Below are 19,976 nucleotides of genomic sequence, written 5' to 3' on the forward strand. Positions count from 1 at the left end.
CCTCCAATAATCGGTATCGGTATTGGCGTTGAAAAATCATAATTGGTCGACCTCTAATCATAACTGCCATCGATAAGAGACAATACTGTGCAGCTGTATTCTTCGACCTGGCCAAGGCTTTCGACTCTGTCAATCACCACATTCTTATCGGCAGACTCAACAGCCTTGGTTTCTCAAATGACTGCCCCACCTGGTTCATCAACTACTTCTCAGACAGAGTTCAGTGTGTCAAATTGGAGGGCCTGTTGTCCGGACCTCTGGCAGTCTCTATGGGGGTGCCACAGGGTCCAATCCTCGGGCAAACGCACTTCTCTGTATACATCAATGATACATCAACACATCTTGCTGCTGGCTCTTGCTGCTTGCTCTGATCCACCTCTTACGCAGACGACACCATTCTGTATACATCTGGCCCTTCGTTGAACACTGTGTTAACTAACCTCCAGACGAGCTTCAATGCCATACAACTCTCCTTCAGTGACCTCCAACTGCTCTTAAATGCTAGTAAAACTAAATGCATGCTCTTCAACCGATCGCTGCCCACACCTGCCCGCCCGTCCAGCATCACTACTCTGGAAGGTTCTGACTTAGAATATGTGGACAACTACAAATACCTAGGTGTCTGGCTAGACTGTAAACTATCCTTCCAGACTCACATTAAGCATCTCTAATCCAACACTCTACTCAACAAATTGGATGCAATCTTTCACAGTGCCATCCATTTTGTCACTAAAGCCATAGCAGCAACCACATGTAGCACGCGCTCCAGCAGGCATATTTCACTGGTCACCCCCAAAGCCAATTCCTCCTTCGGCCGCCTTTCCTTCCAGTTCTCTGCTGCCACTGACTGGAAACGAACTGCAAAAATCACTGAAGCTGGAGACCCATATCTCCCTCACTAGCTTTAAGCTACAGCTGTCAGAGCAGCTCACAGATCACTGCACATAGCAAATCTGTAAATAGCCCATCCAACTACCTCATCCCCATACTGTTATTATTATTATTTTTGCTCCTTTGTAGTCCAGTATCTCTACTTGGACACTCATCTTCTACACATCACATTCTATCACTCCAGTGTTTAATTGCGATATTGTAATTATTTCGCCACTATGGCCTATTTATTGCCTTACCTCCCTTATCCTACCTCATTTGCATACAGAGTATATAGACTTTTTCTATCGTATTATTGACTGTGTTTGTTTATTCCATATGTAACTCTCAAATCAAATCAAAAGTATTTATATAGCCCTTCGTACATCAGCTGATATCTCAAAGTGCTGTACAGAAACCCATTCTAAAACCCCAAACAGCAAGCAATGCAGGTGTAGAAGCACGGTGGCTAGGAAAAACTCCCTAGAAAGGCCAAAACCTAGGAAGAAACCTAGAGAGGAACCAGGCTATCAGGGGTGGCCAGTCCTTTTCTGGCTGTGCCGGGTGGAGATTATAACAGAACTCTGTGTTGTTGTCTGTGTCACACTGCATTGCTTTATTATGGCCAGGTCGCAGTTGTAAATGAGAACTTGTTCTCAACTAGCCTACCTGGTTAAATAAAGGTGAAATAAATAAATAAAATACCAATCCCTTTCACTATCCTTACCCACTACCCATCCCTTTCACTATCCTTACCCACTACCCACCCCTTTTCTTTCCTTACCCATTACCTGTCCCTTTCCTTACCCACTACCCATCCCTTTCCTTACCCACTACCTGTCCCTTTCCTTACCCACTACCTACCCCTTTCCTTACCCACTACCTACCCCTTTCCTTACCCACTACCTACCACTTTCCTTACCCACTACCTACCCCTTTCCTTACCCACTACCCATTCCTTTCCTTGCCCACTACCCATTCCTTTCCTTACCCACTACCTACCCCTTTCCTTGCCCACTACCCATTCCTTTCCTTACCCACTACCTACCCCTTTCCTTGCCCACTACCCATTCCTTTCATTACCCACTACCTATCCCTTTCCTTACCCACTACCCATTCCTTTCCTTCCTCACTACCTATCCCTTTCCTTACCCACTACCTATCCCTTTCCTTACCCACTACCTACCCCTTTCCTCACCCACTACCCATCCCTTTCCTTACCCACTACCTACCCCTTTCCTTACCCACTTCCCATCCCTTTCCTTATCCACTACCCATCCCTTTCCTTACCCACTACCTACCCCTTTCCTTACCCACTACCCACCCCTTTCCTTACCCACTACCTATCCCTTTCCTTACCCACTACCTACCCCTTTCCTTGCCCACTACCCATTCCTTTCCTTACCCACTGCCCATTCCTTTCCTTACCCACTACCTACCCCTTTCCTTACCCACTACCTATCCCTTTCCTTACCCACTACCTACCCCTTTCCTTACCCACTACCTACCCCTTTCCTTACCCACTACCTACCCCTTTCCTTACCCACTACCTACCCATTTCCTTACCCACTACCTATCCCTTTCCTTACCCACCCCTTTCCTTACCCACTACCCACCCCTTTCCTTACCCACTACCTACCCCTTTCCTTACCCACTACCTATCCCTTTCCTTACCCACTACCCATCCCTTTCCTTACCCACTACCCATTCCTTTTTCCTACCCACTACCTATCCCTTTCCTTACCCACTACCCATCCCTTTCCTTACCCACTACCCATTCCTTTCCTTGCCCACTACCCATTCCTTTCCTTACCCACTACCTACCCCTTTCCTTACCCACTACCTATCCCTTTCCTTACCCACTACCTACCCCTTTCCTACTACCTACCCCTTTCCTTACCCACTACCCATCCCTTTCCTTACCCACTACCCATTCCTTTCCTTGCCCACTACCCATTCCTTTCCTTACCCACTACCCATTCCTTTCCTTACCCACTACCTACCCCTTTCCTTACCCACTACCTACCCCTTTCCTTACCCACTACCTACCCCTTTCCTTACCCACTACCTATCCCTTTCCTTACCCACTACCCATCCCTTTCCTTACCCACTACCCATTCCTTTCCTTGCCCACTACCCATTCCTTTCCCTGCCCACTACCTATCCCTTTCCTTACCCACTACCCATTCCTTTCCTTACCCACTACCCATTCCTTTCCTTACCCATTACCCATCCCTTTCCTTACCCACTACCCATTCCTTTCCTTGCCCACTACCCATTCCTTTCCTTACCCACTACCCATTCCTTTCCTTACCCACTACCTACCCCTTTCCTTACCCACTACCTACCCCTTTCCTTACCCACTACCTACCCCTTTCCTTACCCACTACCTATCCCTTTCCTTACCCACTACCCATCCCTTTCCTTACCCACTACCCATTCCTTTCCTTGCCCACTACCCATTCCTTTCCCTGCCCACTACCCATCCCTTTCCTTACCCACTACCCATTCCTTTCCTTACCCACTACCCATTCCTTTCCTTACCCATTACCCATCCCTTTCCTTACCCAGACAAGAGACAAATGCATTGAGCAGTAAATGTGACCAGAGGTTCTAAATGTGTTCTGGCATCAGGAGAGAAGCTTTAATCAGATCCACTACTGAATATCCAGGCCTTCCATTATTACTAAAGGGAGTGGGGGAGGAAAATAAAGTATAAAAGCAGGACGAGCAATACAACCTATGAAACAGTCTCAAACTAAAGGTTGACTACGCCAAGCCACTAACATACATTATTATCTTAAAAAGCAGAAGCTCTTTTGCAAATCCTTTGAACAATTCCCAAGCCTTGCCCTAATACGGAGAAAATCAAGGAACCTCTACCACTCCCCATTAAAAGCACTTTACATAGTATTGCTCACTCTGTTCAGATCTCTTGTGAAAGGCAAGTGTAGACTCAGACCAACCAGACCTCTTTTCCGCACCTTTTGTACACTCTTGGGTTTCAGCAGTTCTGCATGAGAGCTTAGCACAACATTTCACAACATCTTGTTATGACATCTCCCTACATCGTTACGTGAGCGTTCTGATCTGTTATCTCATCAAAGGTATTTTAGGCTACGCTTAGCAGAACGCTTGCATCGTAGGTACTTAAAAGGTATGTGTCTGAACATACAGCATCTCTCTCTATATCTTGAGAACATCAGACCTGGTGTTTTCATGAGAGTTCTCTTCTCACCATGTGGCCTGTTATTTTATACAGCACGTCAGGGGGACATTTTGGGGCTAGAGTATAGGGCTAGAAAGGTCACTGGTTCGAATCCTGGAGCCGACAAAGTGAAAACCTGTCGCTGTGACCTTGAGCAAGGCAATTAACCCAAATTGCTCCAAGGGCGCTGGACAATGGTGACCCTGGCCATGATCCCATTCCCTGCGGTCGTCTCAGGGGGAGTTGGGATATACAAAAAAATAAAATCCATTACGCAATAGTACATGTGTGCAACAGGACAAATATAAGCCCCACCCAAAATATTATTATTTTGACAAAAGAAAACTCTAAAGAGGTTGTGAAAAATCTACCATATCAATTCATATAGGCCTATTTAGAAAAGGCATTTGAATCAAACCAGGTTGGGGTTACATCACATCTTCATAGATTATCACTGGCTTTTCATGAACGTCACAGTCAAATAAGAAAGTGGGTATAAGTATGGGAAAGGCTTGAGGCAGTAAGTAATAGTGTCTTTTGACACAACTGCTGAAGAATTGAATGGTCAAAATGGGTCACTAATGTGCAATGGACGATCCTGGCCAATCATAGGAAAACATATGGCCTCATAGAGATAAGAGAAGGGGGAAACCCAGCTCACAGGCCACCTTTCTAGTTCCACTGTGTTCTCAAAAAAATGTAAGTCTTAAACCATTTCATTAGGGTTTTCATTTTGTTTCCAAGTCTTCCAGTAACTCAAGCCACATGTCTGATGGAGCCCGTATCATGTAGAGACCATTGTTTCCTGACCTCAGCACTGAATCATCTGTTAGTCAGACAGGAAGAACCACCATAATCCTATCCGCTCACAGATGCTCGGTGAAATCCTCATCAGCCTACATACACACCCCACATACTGTATACTCCCCCAACAGTTTAAGAACAAGGAAACATATATCCCTATCAACTCAGACATGCACCAGCCTGTACTGACTCATAGGAAGAGGCATGACACACGGGGCTATTAGATGGTTGAACACAAAGCAATAAGTGACATCATACAGTCTTGTTACTCCCGGCAACTGCAATAAAATGTGTCATTTGGCCCTTTGTTCAGTTTGCCCAAGGTGCATCCTATTTCTATCAATTTTTAACTCCTACACTACGCACAAACCCTTGTCTTAATGATTTTGAATGACAACATTGATGTTTATAAGGCTACGGTATCATAATGACCTGGAAAGTATTGGAAGCCCCTACGAGATATAAACTTTTAATTAGAGTTTTGAAAAGTGGGACGCAGTATCTCTTTTTTAGCCCGACCAACTTTGTATTGTGGGTGAGGGAAAGCCTGATAGCTAGCCAGTCAGGGGCTGATGGAAGCAATGGGCAGGGAGTAGGCATTGCTTCTCCAGATATAGCACCGCAAGTTGAAGCACACCAATTTCTCCAAGTGACAGTGGACAGGACATTGGGATTAACCTGTGGCTGAGGCTCCAGCCAAGTACATTTGTCATCTCAACGCTGTGTCATGCATTAGTGCAAAGACATTTTCTCACATGCTCCACTGTTTGTCACTGTATCCCAATGCAGTGCCAGGGCCTTTCTGGAAGTGGTGAAACTGCACTTCATGTGTGCAACTGAACTGAATCCCAAGAGAATAAATGTCTCTTTCCAGCAGAGACGTAAACATCTAGCGTGTCTATATCGCTCTGATGAAGTTAAAGCTGAATATGTAGGCTATGACAATGTTTTACATCGAATATGTATTCATTTGTTCACTCTGACTGGCACAAAGTGAACATTGAGGCTATGACATGAATAGGAATTGAAGGAAAGTGAAAGTAAATAACATACAAGGTTCTTAGATGGGAGAATTGACCGATATATAGAAAAAGCGAATTTATGTCACGTTATGGAACTGTATCTCTTGTGCAATTGATTTAACTGGGAAATGTTTTCACTTTACGTATAGCACCAGAGCCTAGACCCTGTGTTCTTGCACTTTCCTGGTTTACTATTCAGATTATCTCAATTTGTATAATTCCGGCTGCAAAAGCAAAAAACTTAACCTGTTACATTGATACGCCATACAACACTCCTTCCGTGGCCTTCAACTGCTTTTAAATGCTTGTAAAACTAAGTGCATGCTCTTCAACCGATTGCTGACTGCACCCTCCTGCCTGACTAGCATCACTACTCTGGTAGGTTCTGACTTAGAATATGTGGACAACTACAAATACCTAGGTGTCTGGTTAGACTGTAAACTCTCCTTCCAGACTCACATTAAGCATCTCCAATCCAAAGTTAAATATAGAATTGGCTTCCTATTTCGCAACAAAGCCTCCTTCACTTATGCTGCCAAATGTATCCTCGTAAAACTGACTATTCTACCGATCCTTGACTTTGGAGATGTAATTTACAAAATAGCCCCCAACACTCTACTGAGCAAACTGGATGTAGTCTATCAAAGGACCATCTGTTTTATCACCAAAGCCCCACATACAGTGGGGCAAAAAAGTATTTAGTCAGCCACCAATTGTGCAAGTTCTCCCACTTAAAAAGATGAGAGAGGCCTGTAATTTTAATCATAGGTGCACTTCAACTATGACAGAGAAAATGGAGAGAAAAAAATCCAGAAAATCACATTGTAGGATTTTTTATTAATTTATTTGCAAATTATGGTGGAAAATATATATTTGGTCACCAACAAACACGCAAGATTTCTGGCTCTCACAGACCTGTAACTTCTTCTTTAAGAAGCTCCTCGGTCCTCCACTCGTTACCTGTATTAATGGCACCTGTTTGAACTTGTTATCAGTATAAAAGACACCTGTCCACAACCTCAAACAGTCACACTCCAAACTCCACTATGGCCAAGACCAAAGAGCTGTCAAAGGACACCAGAAACAAAATTGAAGACTGAATCTGCAATAGGTAAGCAGCTTGGTTTAAAGAAATCAACTGTGGGAGCAATTATTAGGAAATGGAAGACATACAAGACCACTGATAATCTCCCTTGATCTGGAGCTCCACGCAAGATCTCACCCCGTGGGGTCAAAATGATCACAAGAACGGTGAGCAAAAATCCCAGAACCACACGGGGCACCTAGTGAATGACCTGCGGAGAGCTGGGACCAAAGTAACAAAGCCTGCCTTTTCCAAGCCCATTGGGGAGTTGCAGCGATGAGACAAGATCGCAATTGGATATCTTGAAATTGGCGGTAAAATACAAATAAAATAAAAACAATTCTTGATGAATGGAGAGAATATATGTAGGGGGAAACAAAACAAAACACCAGTCTCAACGTCAACAGTGAAGAGGTGACTCCGGGATGCTGGCCTTCTAGGCAGAGTTCCTCTGTCCAGTGTCTGTGTTCTTTTTTCCCGTGGCTCGGGTGGTTGTTGTCCTTGATGATATTTATGGACTTCCTGTGACATTGGGTGCTGTATGTGTCCTGCAGAGCAGATAGTTTGCCCCCGGTGATGCGTTGGGCAGACCGCACTAACCTCTGGAGAGCCCTGTGGTTGCGGGCGGTGCAGTTGCCATACCATACAGCCCGACAGGATGCTCTCAATTGTCCACCTGAAAAAGTTTATGAGAATTTTTATGAGAACCTCCTGAGGTTGAAGAGGTGCTGTTGCATGGGTGAACAGTCATGGGTGAATAGGGAGTACATGAGGGGCCTGAGCACGCACCCCTGTGCACCCTTGTGGGGCCCCAGTATTGAGGATCAGCAAAGTGGAGCTGTTGTTTCCTACCTTCACCACCTTGGGGCGGCCCATCAGGAAGTCCAGGACCTAGTTGCACCAGGCAGGGTTCAGACGCAGGGCCTCAAGCTTAATGATGATCTTGGAGGGTACTATTGGCGTTGAATGATGAGCAATAGTAAATGAACAGCATTCCTACATAGGTATTCCTATTATCCAGATGGGATAGGGCAGTGTGCAGTGTGATGGCAATTGCATAGTCTGTGGATCTATTGAGGTGGTAAGCAAATTGAAGTGGGTCTAGGGTGTCAAGTAAGATTGAGGTGATATGATCCTTGACTAGTCTCTCAAAGCACTTCATGATGACAGAAGTGAGTGCTGGACATGCCGAGGGATGAGTTAGATTGATCTGCCATATAGCATGCTTCTGTCTATGACAAAGGGCTGCTCAGTATGTTTAGGTAATCCTTTCTAACGTCGCATTTTTTCAAAGATAGTACAAATAACTGCAAAAGTGTTGCCCTCCACTTTCTGGAGGATAGTGAAATTTCCGGTGGAAGCACAGTATGATAGCTAAGGAGATGGAGAACATTCTGGCTTTGATTGCAAATATGCGGGGGGAGTTGAAAAGAGAACACATGGGGCTGTTGTATAAAACACCTGTCTCTGGATTACATCTTCAAACTAAGGGCAACCATGGCAACCGTGACAGAGGGAGAAGTGTTCATCCATGTATACCGGTAAGAGAGTCTAGCTAGCTACATTTCCAGATATTATACATTTAGAATTTTGTCAGAAAGTAGTTTTCATTGCAAGTTAATGCAAGTACTCACACACACCAATGGACATTGCAGCAATAATTGACAGCCCGAGGGAAACCAAAGGGCACACTTGTACAAGTACTAATCAGTGGGAATAGGGGACAGGTGTGCGTAATGAAAGTTGGAATGAAAGCGCAATGACACCGGCCTGGAGGACGATCACAGGAACGCAGTGCGGGTCGATCAGGACCCCAACGCAGCTGCTGGAGTTGCGTGGTCGGACGGGCCAGTTGCCGCTGACGAAGTTGCGGCGGCTTCGGACAGACCAGTAGCAGTGCGTCGGACGGGCCAGTTGTGGCTGCTGAAGTGGCGCCGTCGAACGGACCCGAGGTGGCGACGTCGGACATCCCAGTTGTCGCTAATGAAGTTGCGGCACAGACGCAGGAATGCGTAATAGGTTTATTTATTCAGCCCAAATTACGGTGTGCCGTGTAAAGGCACGGACGAAAACAAACAAACACCAAACAAAAACACAGTTGAAACCCAAACAAAAGAGCAAGGAGTACCTCGAATAAATCTGCGCAATCCACAAGGGCAAGAAAGCTCAAAACACACAGCACAGGTACTCACACGCACCAACGACATTGTAACAATAATTGACAGCCCAAGGGAAACCAAAGGGCACACTTATACAAGTACTAATCAGTGGGAATAGGGGACAGGTGTGTGTAATGAAAGTTCCGGAGGGATCCGTGACAGCATCGTTTTGCGTATCAGTTCATAAACCATGTGGCATGGAATCGGTACGTCAAAAATCTCTCCCAACTACTTTGCAAATGTGACAGCTGTCAATTTTTTGGTCCTGAAATTAAACTGATATACTTTGTTATTTCTCACAATTTTCATTAACCAATTATAAAAATAAAAAAGTCAAATAAAATGCAGGGCCGACAGTGAAGTTCCCTAATTTTTCCCCCTTCCACATTCCTCTTCCCTTTTTGTGGCAATGCTGCAATTAGTTGGTTGTAATTTTGGGTATAGCAGACATTTCCATATGTTTTTGTTAGCTACATGTGTGACATAACTCCACCAGTCCTATTTATGATATAATTTACAAAGATTATACCTTGTTAAAAAAAAAAATCTCAAACTTGTTTTTTTATCTACTAGTATATTGTAGTTTAATCACACTATTTGTTGTATTAAATTATGTTGTATTAGTTCTATTTTATATTTTATTGAAATTCCAACCAACTTTCTATGGCTTGTTTATAAAATAGTGATTTGTTTTGGGGGGGCGGGGGTGATTTCCTTTTCAAATAACTGCAAGTGCCATGTTGTAATCTGAATAAAGGGGAAAAGGCCATTCTTGAACATGAGGTGAAACATTCTGATTAATTTGCTAGAGAACCAGTTCAGATTTAAGTATAACTTTTTGTGCGTATGGTACATTTCTGGCATATTTTATTTCAGCTCATGAAACATGGGACCAACACTTTTTACATGTCATTTTTGTTCAGTGTATAAAAACGGACATATCACATTTAACAAACCAAACATTGATGTAAAAAGTAAAAACTCAAACCGGTCCGTGCATCAATATCAGTATATAGTCAAATATGGTAAACCGCCCCCCCATAGTAAGTATTAGTTCAATTATCTTTCTCAAATCTTGAGGGAAGGTAATGCAATTGCCTCGATGTTCAATGTTCAAGCTCGAAGTTCAGCTGCATTAACATTTCAATGTGCCTTTACGGACACCAATCTATTTTGAAAACACATTTTTAAACGTTTATGACAATAATAACCCTGTTAGGATCAGTTCTAGAAGACCGATTATGATTTTTCAACGCCGATAACGATAGCGATTATTGGAGGACCAAAAAAAACAATACCGATTAATCGTACGATTATTTTACAATTTATTTGTAAAAATGACAATTACAACAATACTGAATGAACACTTATTTTAACTTAATATAATACATCAATAAAATCTATTTAGCCTCAAGTAAATAATGAAACATGTTCAATTTGGTTTAAATAATGCAAAAACAAAGTGTTGGAGAAGAAAGTAAAAGTGCAATATTTGCCATGTAAGAAAGCTAACGTTTCAGTTCCTTGCTCAGAACATGAGAACATATGAAAGCTGGTGGTTCCTTTTAACATGAGTCTTCAATATTCCCAGTTAAGAAGTTTTAGGTTGTAGTTATTATGGGAATTATAGGACTATTTCCCTCTACACCATTTGTATTTCATTAACCTTTGACTATTGGATGTTCTTATAGGCACTTTAATATTGCCAGTGTAACAGTATAGCTTCCGTCCCTCTCCTCGCTCCTCCCTGGGCTCGAACCAGCAACACAATGACAACAGCCACCAACAACTAGAAGACTCAGAGTGAGTGACGTTTGAAACGCTATTAGCGCGCGCTAACTAGCTAGCCATTTCACTTCGGTTACACCTCATCTCGGGAGTTGATAGGTTTGAAGTCATAAACAGCGCAATGCTTGACGCACAACGAAGAGCTGCTGGCAAAACGCACGAAAGTGCTGTTTGAATTAATGTTTACGCGCCTGCTTCTGCCTACCACCGCTCAGTCAGATACTTGTATGCTCAGTCAGATTATATGCAACGCAGGACACGCTAGATCATATCTAGTAATATCATTAACCATGTGTAGTTAACAAGTGGTTATGATTGATTGTTTTTTATAAGATAAGTTTAATGCTAGCTAGCAACTTACCTTGGCTTACTGCATTCGCGCAACTCCTTGTGGAGTGCAACAAGAGAGAGGAAGGTCGTTATTGCATTGAACTAGTTAATTTCTTGATGCACCCATCCCGTTAGCGGGATCATTTTCATCAACATCTGCTGAATTGCAGCACGCCAAATTCAAATTCAAATTAAATTACTAAACATATTTAATTTTCATGAAATCACAAGTGCAATATAGCAAAGCACAGCTTAGCTTGTTGTTAATCCAACTGGCGTGTCAGATTTCAATACAGCTTTTCGGTGAAAGCATAACAATGTTCTTATGTAAGAACATCTCTCTCAGTACACAAAATATTACAAACACCTAGCAGCCAAGTAGATTGGTCACGAAAGTCAGAAAAGCAATAGATTACATCGCTTACCTTTGATGATCTTCGGATGTTTGCACTCACGAGACTCCCCATTACACAATAAATGTTCCTTTTGTTCCATAAAGATGTTCAGAAATCCACATGCTCGAGTGGTCACGACATCACAGACCAATTCCAAATAGTATCCGTAATGTCCAGAGAAACATGTCAAACGTTTTTTATAATCAATCAGGATTTTAAAATATATAATCGATAATATATCAACCGGGACTGTCGCTTTTTCAATAGGAGAGGGAGAGACAATGGCTGCCCCACTGTTGCGCAAGCAAAACTCTGCCAACACCCAGCTATCCACTGACGCGATGTGATCTTTCTCGCTCATTTTTCAAAATAAAAGCCTGAAACTATGTCTAAAGACTGACACCTTGAGGAAGCCATAGGAAAAGGAATCTGGTTGATATCCCTTTAAATGGAGGCAAGGCATCCAATGGAACAGAGAGCTTTCAGGAAAAACAGCACTTCCTGGTTTGATTTTCAATAGATTAAATCGCTTACCTTTGATGATCTTCGGATATTTGCACTCACGAGACTCCCAGTTACACAATAAATGTTCCTTTTGTTCCATAAATATTATATCTATATCCAAAATACCTCCATTTGTTTGGCTCGTTATGTTCAGAAGTCCACAGGCTCGAGCGGTCACGACATCGCAAACGAAAATTCCAAATAGCATCCGTAATGTCCACAGAAACATGCCAAACGTTTTTTATAATCAATCCTCAGGTTGTTTTTAAAATATATAATCGATAATATATCAATCGGGACTGTCGCTTTTTCAATAGGAGAGGGAGAGACAATGGCTGCCCCAGTCTGTTGAGCAAGCAAAACTCTGTGAACACCCAGCTATCCACTGACGGGATGTTATCTTTCTCGCTCATTTTTCAAAATAAAAGCCTGAAACTATGTCTAAAGGTGTTGACACCTTGAGGAAGCCATTGGAAAAGGAATATGGTTGATAGGCATCCAATGGAACAGAGAGCTTTCAGGAAAAACAGCACTTCCTGTTTTGATTTTCTGCAATATCAGTTCTGTTATACTCACAGACAATATTTTTGACCGTTTTGGAAACTTTAGAGTGTTTTCTATCCTAATCTGACAATTGTATGCATATTCTAGTTTCTGGGCTTGAGAAATAGGCAGTTTCAAATGGATACGTTTTTTTTGCCAAAAACGAAAATCCTGCCCCCTACACTCAAGATTGGATACCCCGAGCTGACAAGGTGAAAATCTGTCGTTCTGCCCCTGAACAAGGCAGTTAACCCACCGTCCTTAGGCCGTCATTGAAAATAAGAATGTGTTCTTAACTGACTTGCCTAGTTAAATCAAGGTATAAAAAAAATGTTTAACAATAAGTGAATTAAAAATAAATCGGCAAATCAGCGCCAAAAAATACAGATTTCCGATTGTTATGAAAACTTGAAATCGGCCCTAATTAATCGTCCATTCCGATCAATCGGTCGACCTCTAATCATCTTGCATTTATGCGATGGATGCAGATATGCTGCTTTCAGATCTGCCTAGCAGAGAAGACAGATAAAATGTTCAATGGACGGTAAGCCAGCATATTGATTGCTGTAGTTAAAGCAGTCTTATAAGCTTGTACCAGATGGCTCCTTGCCAGAACAATCCCAAGGAGCATGCTGCAGCAGCCCAGTGGAGTCAAAATTATGTTTTTCCTCTGATATACATCATAATGTATAACAGCTGATGAAACTAACACTGTAAAAGTGTTAACGAATTTGATCTGTGTAATTTCCTGATAGTTGTTGGTTGAAAATACAATATACACAGGATGTTCTAATCAGCAGTTTGCATAGGAGTTTGGGGTTTTCATGGTGACATCACCATGCGGTACCATGCAGTAAATGAGTTAATAGACCAATAACAAAGAGAGTTCCAAACCTCTGCCAATAACAGCTAGTTCTCAGTTTTCCCCTCCCCATTTAGACCACTCACAGACAGTCCAAGCTAAATTCTTGCTTGAGAAATAGTTTTGCTAAAAAGCTATTTTTACCCATTTTAATTTAAATCTATTACAGTAAAGAACTTTATTGTTTGTCACGGCCGTCAAAAGAAGTGAATGTTGCCAACAAAACAACAAACAAACAAACAAACAAACAAACGAAAGAAAGAAAGAAAGAAAGAAAGAAAGAAAGAAAGAAAGAAAGAACCGTGAAGCTTACAGGGCTAACAGCCACAAACAATGTTAACTACCCACACTGAAAGGAGGGAAAAAGGGCTACCTAAGTATGATTCCCAATCAGAGACAACGATACACAGCTGTCCCTGATTGAGAACCATACCCGGCCAAAACATAGAAATAAAGAAACATAGAAAACAAAATATAGAATGCACACCCCACATCACACCCTGCCCTAACCAAATGGAGAAATAAAATGGCTCTCTAAGGTCAGGGCGTGACATTGTTACTCAGAAATGATATGACATTGTTCCTGGTCCCAAGAAAGCTAAGGTAATTGAGCTAAACGACTACCGCCCCGTAGCACTCACTTCCGTCATCATGAAGTGCTTTGAGAGACTAGTCAAGGACCATATCACCTGACACCCTAGACCCACTCCAATTTGCTTACCACCCCAATAAGTCCACAGACGACGCAATCGCAACCACACTGCACACTGCCCTAACCCATCTGGACAAGAGGAATACCAATGTGAGAATGCTGTTCATCGACTACAGCTCAGCATTTAACACCATAGTACCCTCCAAACTCGTCATCAAGCTCGAGACCCTGGGTCTCCACCCCGCCCCGCCCTTTTGTCACCAAAAGCACTCACAAACTTCTACAGATGCACAATCGAGAGCATCCTGTCGGGCTGTATCACCGCCCGGTACGGCAACTGCTCCGCCCACAACCGTAAGGCTCTCCAGAGGGTAGTGAGGTCTGCACAACGCATCACCGGGGGCAAACTACCTGCCCTCCAGGACACCTACTCCACCCGATGTCACAGGAAGGCCATGAAGATCATCAAGGACAACAACCACCCGAGCCACTGCCTGTTCACCCCGCTGTCATCCAGAAGGCGAGGTCAGTACAGGTGCATCAAAGCAGGGACCGAGAGACTGAAAAACAGCTTCTATCTCAAGGCCATCAGACTGTTAAAAAGCCACCACTAACATTGAGTGGCTGCTGCCAACATACTGACTCAACTGCAGCCACTTTAATAATGGAAATTGATGGAAAAATGTATCACTAGCCACTTTAAACAATGCCACTTAATATAATGTTTACATACCCTACATTACTCATCTCATATGTATATACTGTACTCAATACCATCTACTGCATCTTGCCTATGCCGTTCTGTACCGTCAATAATTCATATATCTTTATGTACATATTCTTTATCCCTTTACACTTGTGTGTATAAGGTAGTAGTTTTGGAATTGTTAGGTTAGATTACTCATTGGTTATCACTGCATTGTCGGAACTAGAAGCACAAGCATTTCGCTACACTTGCATTAACATCTGCTAACCATGTGTACGTGACAAATAAAATTTGATTTGATATTGATATAAAAATGGCTATATTGGGCCTTTAAATTGCCTGCAGATGAGATTTATGGTCATTTTAAATTGACACTGTCCCATTAACCATGTTTAGGGCCGAACACTGACTAAGTGTTGAAATCATTGCACATTTTCACTGGTCGAACCCAAAGGGCTGCCACTCTTTTAATGATCTCAGCAGGTGATCTAGCTACTGTAGCCTACCTCACAAACTCACAACAATACACTAAAACAGAGTTACAGTAAGCTTTCCTGAAGTCAAACTCCTTAATATATAAGCTAAAAGCAAATTAAAAATGGCACATGCTAAGCAATTTCCTTTTGCATATCGCCGGGGGCTTTAGCATAGCGGACCATATCAAACAGTGAGTGAACAGCTTATTCAATTTCCCCAGAAATTCATGCGTGAGGGGCTGTTCATGCTGTTCACCTCCACCAGATGACTAGAGGGGCATTAAGATTCCCGTCCATTTCAAAGTTGATACTAATGTTGTGTTTGTAAAAGGGCAGGGAATTATTCTACTGTTTTTCCTCTAATTTACTAAAAAATAGCAACACAACATGCAACCATTTCAAAGATGTAGCTGAATAACAGTTCTTATAAGGAAGTTAGTCAATTTAAATGAATTGATTAGGCCCTAATCTATGGATTTCACATGAATTGCCAGGCCAACCCACTGGGGAGCCAGATCCAGCCAATCAGAAGGAGTTTTTATTACAGGCAGAAATTCCCCCCCTCCCTTCCTCCCTCTGATCACGCAGGTGAAGAAGCCGGATGTGGAGGTTGTTGGCTGGTGTGGTTATACGTGGTCTGCGGTTGTGAAGCCAGTTGGACGTACTGCCAAATTCTCTAAAAAGATGTTGGAGGCGGTTTATGGTAGAGAAATGAACATCAATTTCTCTGGCAACAGCTAAGTGGACATTCCTGCAGTCAGCATGCAAATTATGGGCACTCAAGCATATTGTATACTTCAAGAAGGTCAGGGTTGTGATATAGAGGCCAATTGCTTGTTGTGTATTTGTGTTTGTGTAAATCATTACAAGTTAATAATGAGTGTGTACACTGTGAGGTGCCCTAAAAATGTAAACATTGCATAAAGGCAACAAACTTGTTAAAGACCAAACTTATAGTGTCTAAATGTACATACCAGGTTGAATTCAGTGTTTGGATTAAACAAGACATTTTACAGATGTAGGATCGTCATTTGAGCCAGTTTGCTACAGCAGGAAAATAATCCTACAGCAACAAGATCTGTGGAATAATTATGTGGAATTATAATTCATGGACATTTTTGTAGGAGTTTATATATTTTTCGTAAAGTTCTCCTGCAACAGGGTGATCAAATTAAGATCTGCCATCTGTAGAAGTCATATCATGACTTTGGCCCAGATGTAGGCCATATCCTAGGTAACACACATTACATTAAAACACATACAGTAATAAAGTGGTCAGAAAATGGCAATAGTACCGTAACACGTTATATCCCAGTAAAATACTAATATGAGGGGATTTAAATTCTATTGCAGACTATTGAACTTCATAGTGTCTTCTACAGAACCTCAATGACAGGCCGTCGAGGATACCTGGCCAGGTTTGCCCTACAGTATATTTTGTACCATCCCTACTCATCGCGCCACCTTAACAACCTTTGAGACTATTGCAACCTGGCATAAGGAACTCCCAGCTGCAGCTCTGATCAGGGTATGAACTGTGCGCCATCTGGACTTTAGCCCAAACCCCAAAGACGATGTTTCACATCTGCAAGAATCAAATTGAGACTAAGGGTTCACCCAAATAGCTGTGTCCAACATGACAATGCATCATACATGGTGCTAAGACTTGTCATTTTGACTTGTCTTGTCATTTTGCTATACAGAACTCAGATATGCTCTGAATCTACATACAGTTGAAGTCGGAAGTTTACATACACTTAGGTTGGAGACATTAAAACTAGTTTTTCAACCACTCCACAAATGTCTTGTTAACAAACTATAGTTTTGGCAAGTCGGTTTGGACATCTACTTTGTGCATGACACATGTCATTTTTCCAACAATTGTTTACAGACAGATTATTTCACTTAGAATTCACTGTATCACAATTCCAGTGGGTCAGAAGTTTACATACGCTACGTTGACAGTGCATTTAAACAGCTTGGAAAATTCCAGAAAACGATGTCATGTCTTTAGATAAAGCTTCTGATAGGCTAATTGACATAATTTGAGTCACAGAGTGATTTGTTAGGCATAAAGTGATGATTTAAAAATACAAATAAAAAGACCGCATGGGGGCTTTAAGTTGCACATATCATCATTGAGGTGGAGGTGGACCTGTATCAGTGACCTAGACCAAATAGACTGATCATCTGCAGAGATGGAGCACCTCATGCCTGTCGTTATCATTGGTTATAACTAGGTATGGTCATGTACAAAATCTTAATGACCGTAGACATATTCTTAGTGTCAGTCAAAGCTGCTGATAAAAGTCTGTCAGCGGTATGAACACTGCCTGACGACTCAACCTGAATTCTACTGCTGCTCTATGTTCGCTACATTCTTCAGTCTGAGACGGCCATCGTTGAAGTCGTTTGTGGTGACGTCAAAATGAGGGGTGTTGTACAAAACAAAGTCATCAGCGATTGGATTATCTTTAAGCAAACAAAGTATCAAAGCCAATGACTCATTTTCAAAATGCGGCTTTGCCCATGTGTGTTCTGACTCTGGTCCAACCCATCGTTTTCTGGAACCAATCACAATATTTAGAAAGCGTTTGCATTCTATAAATCGTCAGGGAGGTACTCAGATCCAGACTCAATGCGGACAAGAAACTAACATCTGTGGGCGTAGCGTAGAGTTTGGCCGGCACTAGGACTCTGGGTAGTTCCGTGTAGCTCAGTTGGCAGAGCATGATGCTTGCAACTCCAGCGTTGTGGGTTTGATTCCCACGGGGACTAGTATGAAAATGTATGCACTCACAACTGTAAGTTGCTTTGGACAAGAGCGTCTGCTATATTAAGTAAATGCAAATGTGGAGCCAGGCAAATTAATGCTTGATAGAACTGTAATACAGAAACTAGATAGCCTCTCTACAAATAATGCTGAATTTGTATTCTCCCAAAAAATGCAATTCCTATAATACCCTCCAACATTCTATATGTGCAACTTGTTATGATATGTTGGGTGCTATACCATTTGGTTTCATGCTTTTTGATACATGTTATCATAGCCCATACGACTCCCATTGTTTCATTAACAACGTTGATAATGCTGCGTTGGCCGTGCCCTGTGGTTTTTATCACATAAATATGTCAAGGTGTAAATTTACTTCAAATTCGGAGAAAAAAACTGCACATTATATCAAGGTAGATATTTGGGGGGGGGGGGCTTTACAGAATAAACAACTTAAGTGTTTCCCAATTTAGCTAAAATAACAGTCTGTTTTGGTAATTTTTTCCCCAGATAACATTGTTGACATGTCTAATGATATTTCGATGATAATTACATTTATATTTTGTTTTGATTGTTGCTTTTTCCAATAGTTTCTTCTTGGGATCAAAATGACCCTAGTTGGTAATCAATGTATGTAAAATATGTTGGGAGCTTGAGGGTTAAAAACGTGGTTTGATAAATGGCCTAAAGCTTGTAAAGAGGTTGCCTACCAGGTCTTTTAAAACGTCAAGGAGAATGCACAGTATTGGAAAACGGAAAAGGGAAATCAAATGACTTAGTCCTTAGGCTATGTAGTTAACAAGTGGCAGGATATACGGACAATTGACCAGGCACAATTAAAATATGACAATACATAATAATAGCCTATTTTTAAGTAGGACGTTTAATAGTTGTCCACATGGAATTGTATGGAATTTTACGCGTGTTCGTCAAGCACATCTGCGCATAAACACTAGGCTATAATTAACTATTGACAATGGTTAAGCCCCGTACGAAAAAGATTGCAGTCAGAGTGCAGTTTAACTGTAGTACAATGCAATATAAGTGCAGTTAAAGTGCAGTCTAACTACAGTATGCTGCAAATCCTTCGTCCAAAAGAACACCGTTTTTTTACTACAATAATTCGGCGGTTTTACTGCAATTACAGTGCGGTATCGTTCAACTGCAGTTCAATTCTGCAATTACTGCGTCCAAAATACCACAGTCGACTGCAGTTACTGCACTTTTACTGCAGTTTCAAAACTGCAATACTTTTTTTGTAAGGTTTTGTGTCAACATAAACCGAACTAAAGCTGAGAGAAATGAGCGTGAAAGTGGCATAACTCCGTTTTCTGTTTATCCATGTTGGGGATATCAAGCGCCATCATTTGATATTGAATTGGCTAAATCCAAATTACTCCCGGGCTTCTTGACACGTGAAGTCTATTCGGGGGAAATATTGAAAGACATACATCTTGAAACAACTAACTTACACAACTGTAGATCGTTGAATGCAAAGTCCAACTCGAACTCATGGACACACAAGGGAGAAAATTATATATCAACAAGTAAGAATTCTTATCTTACCTATTCCAGAGTCTGAATCACAAGATCCCAAATAAGCGGAATGAAGTAAAACAATGCATGGAATCCACCAGCTATTCATTGCAGACATGTCAGCGGTCGGGGAAGTAGTCTACAGTAAAGTTGCTGTGAAACCTTCTTGAACTTTTGTTTAAAAGACTGATGATGGTAGCTGATCATCCACGCACTTCCGGTTAGTAATAGACTGGCTATATTTACTCTCCTTGATGGTGAGCT

General features: G+C 41.9%; 1 protein-coding gene across 2 annotated transcripts in view; it reads right to left on the bottom strand.

The window, feature by feature from the left end:
* Positions 1–19,912, bottom strand: part of tfpia (tissue factor pathway inhibitor a) — a 64,023-nt gene extending 44,111 nt beyond the window's left edge. Inside the window, exon 1 of one of the 2 annotated variants that reach the window (XM_042319953.1) lies at positions 19,743–19,912. In XM_042319953.1, the coding sequence (XP_042175887.1) occupies positions 19,743–19,830 (88 nt within the window). In that variant the 5' untranslated portion in view covers positions 19,831–19,912. The remainder of the gene's footprint in view (positions 1–19,742) is intronic. The other variant, XM_042319952.1, reaches the window with a different exon arrangement.
* Between the last annotated feature and the right edge of the window lie 64 nt (positions 19,913–19,976).

The sequence above is a fragment of the Oncorhynchus tshawytscha genome, linkage group LG03 (genome assembly GCF_018296145.1).
Source record: "Oncorhynchus tshawytscha isolate Ot180627B linkage group LG03, Otsh_v2.0, whole genome shotgun sequence".
In the NCBI taxonomy this organism is placed as follows: Eukaryota; Metazoa; Chordata; class Actinopteri; order Salmoniformes; family Salmonidae; genus Oncorhynchus; species Oncorhynchus tshawytscha.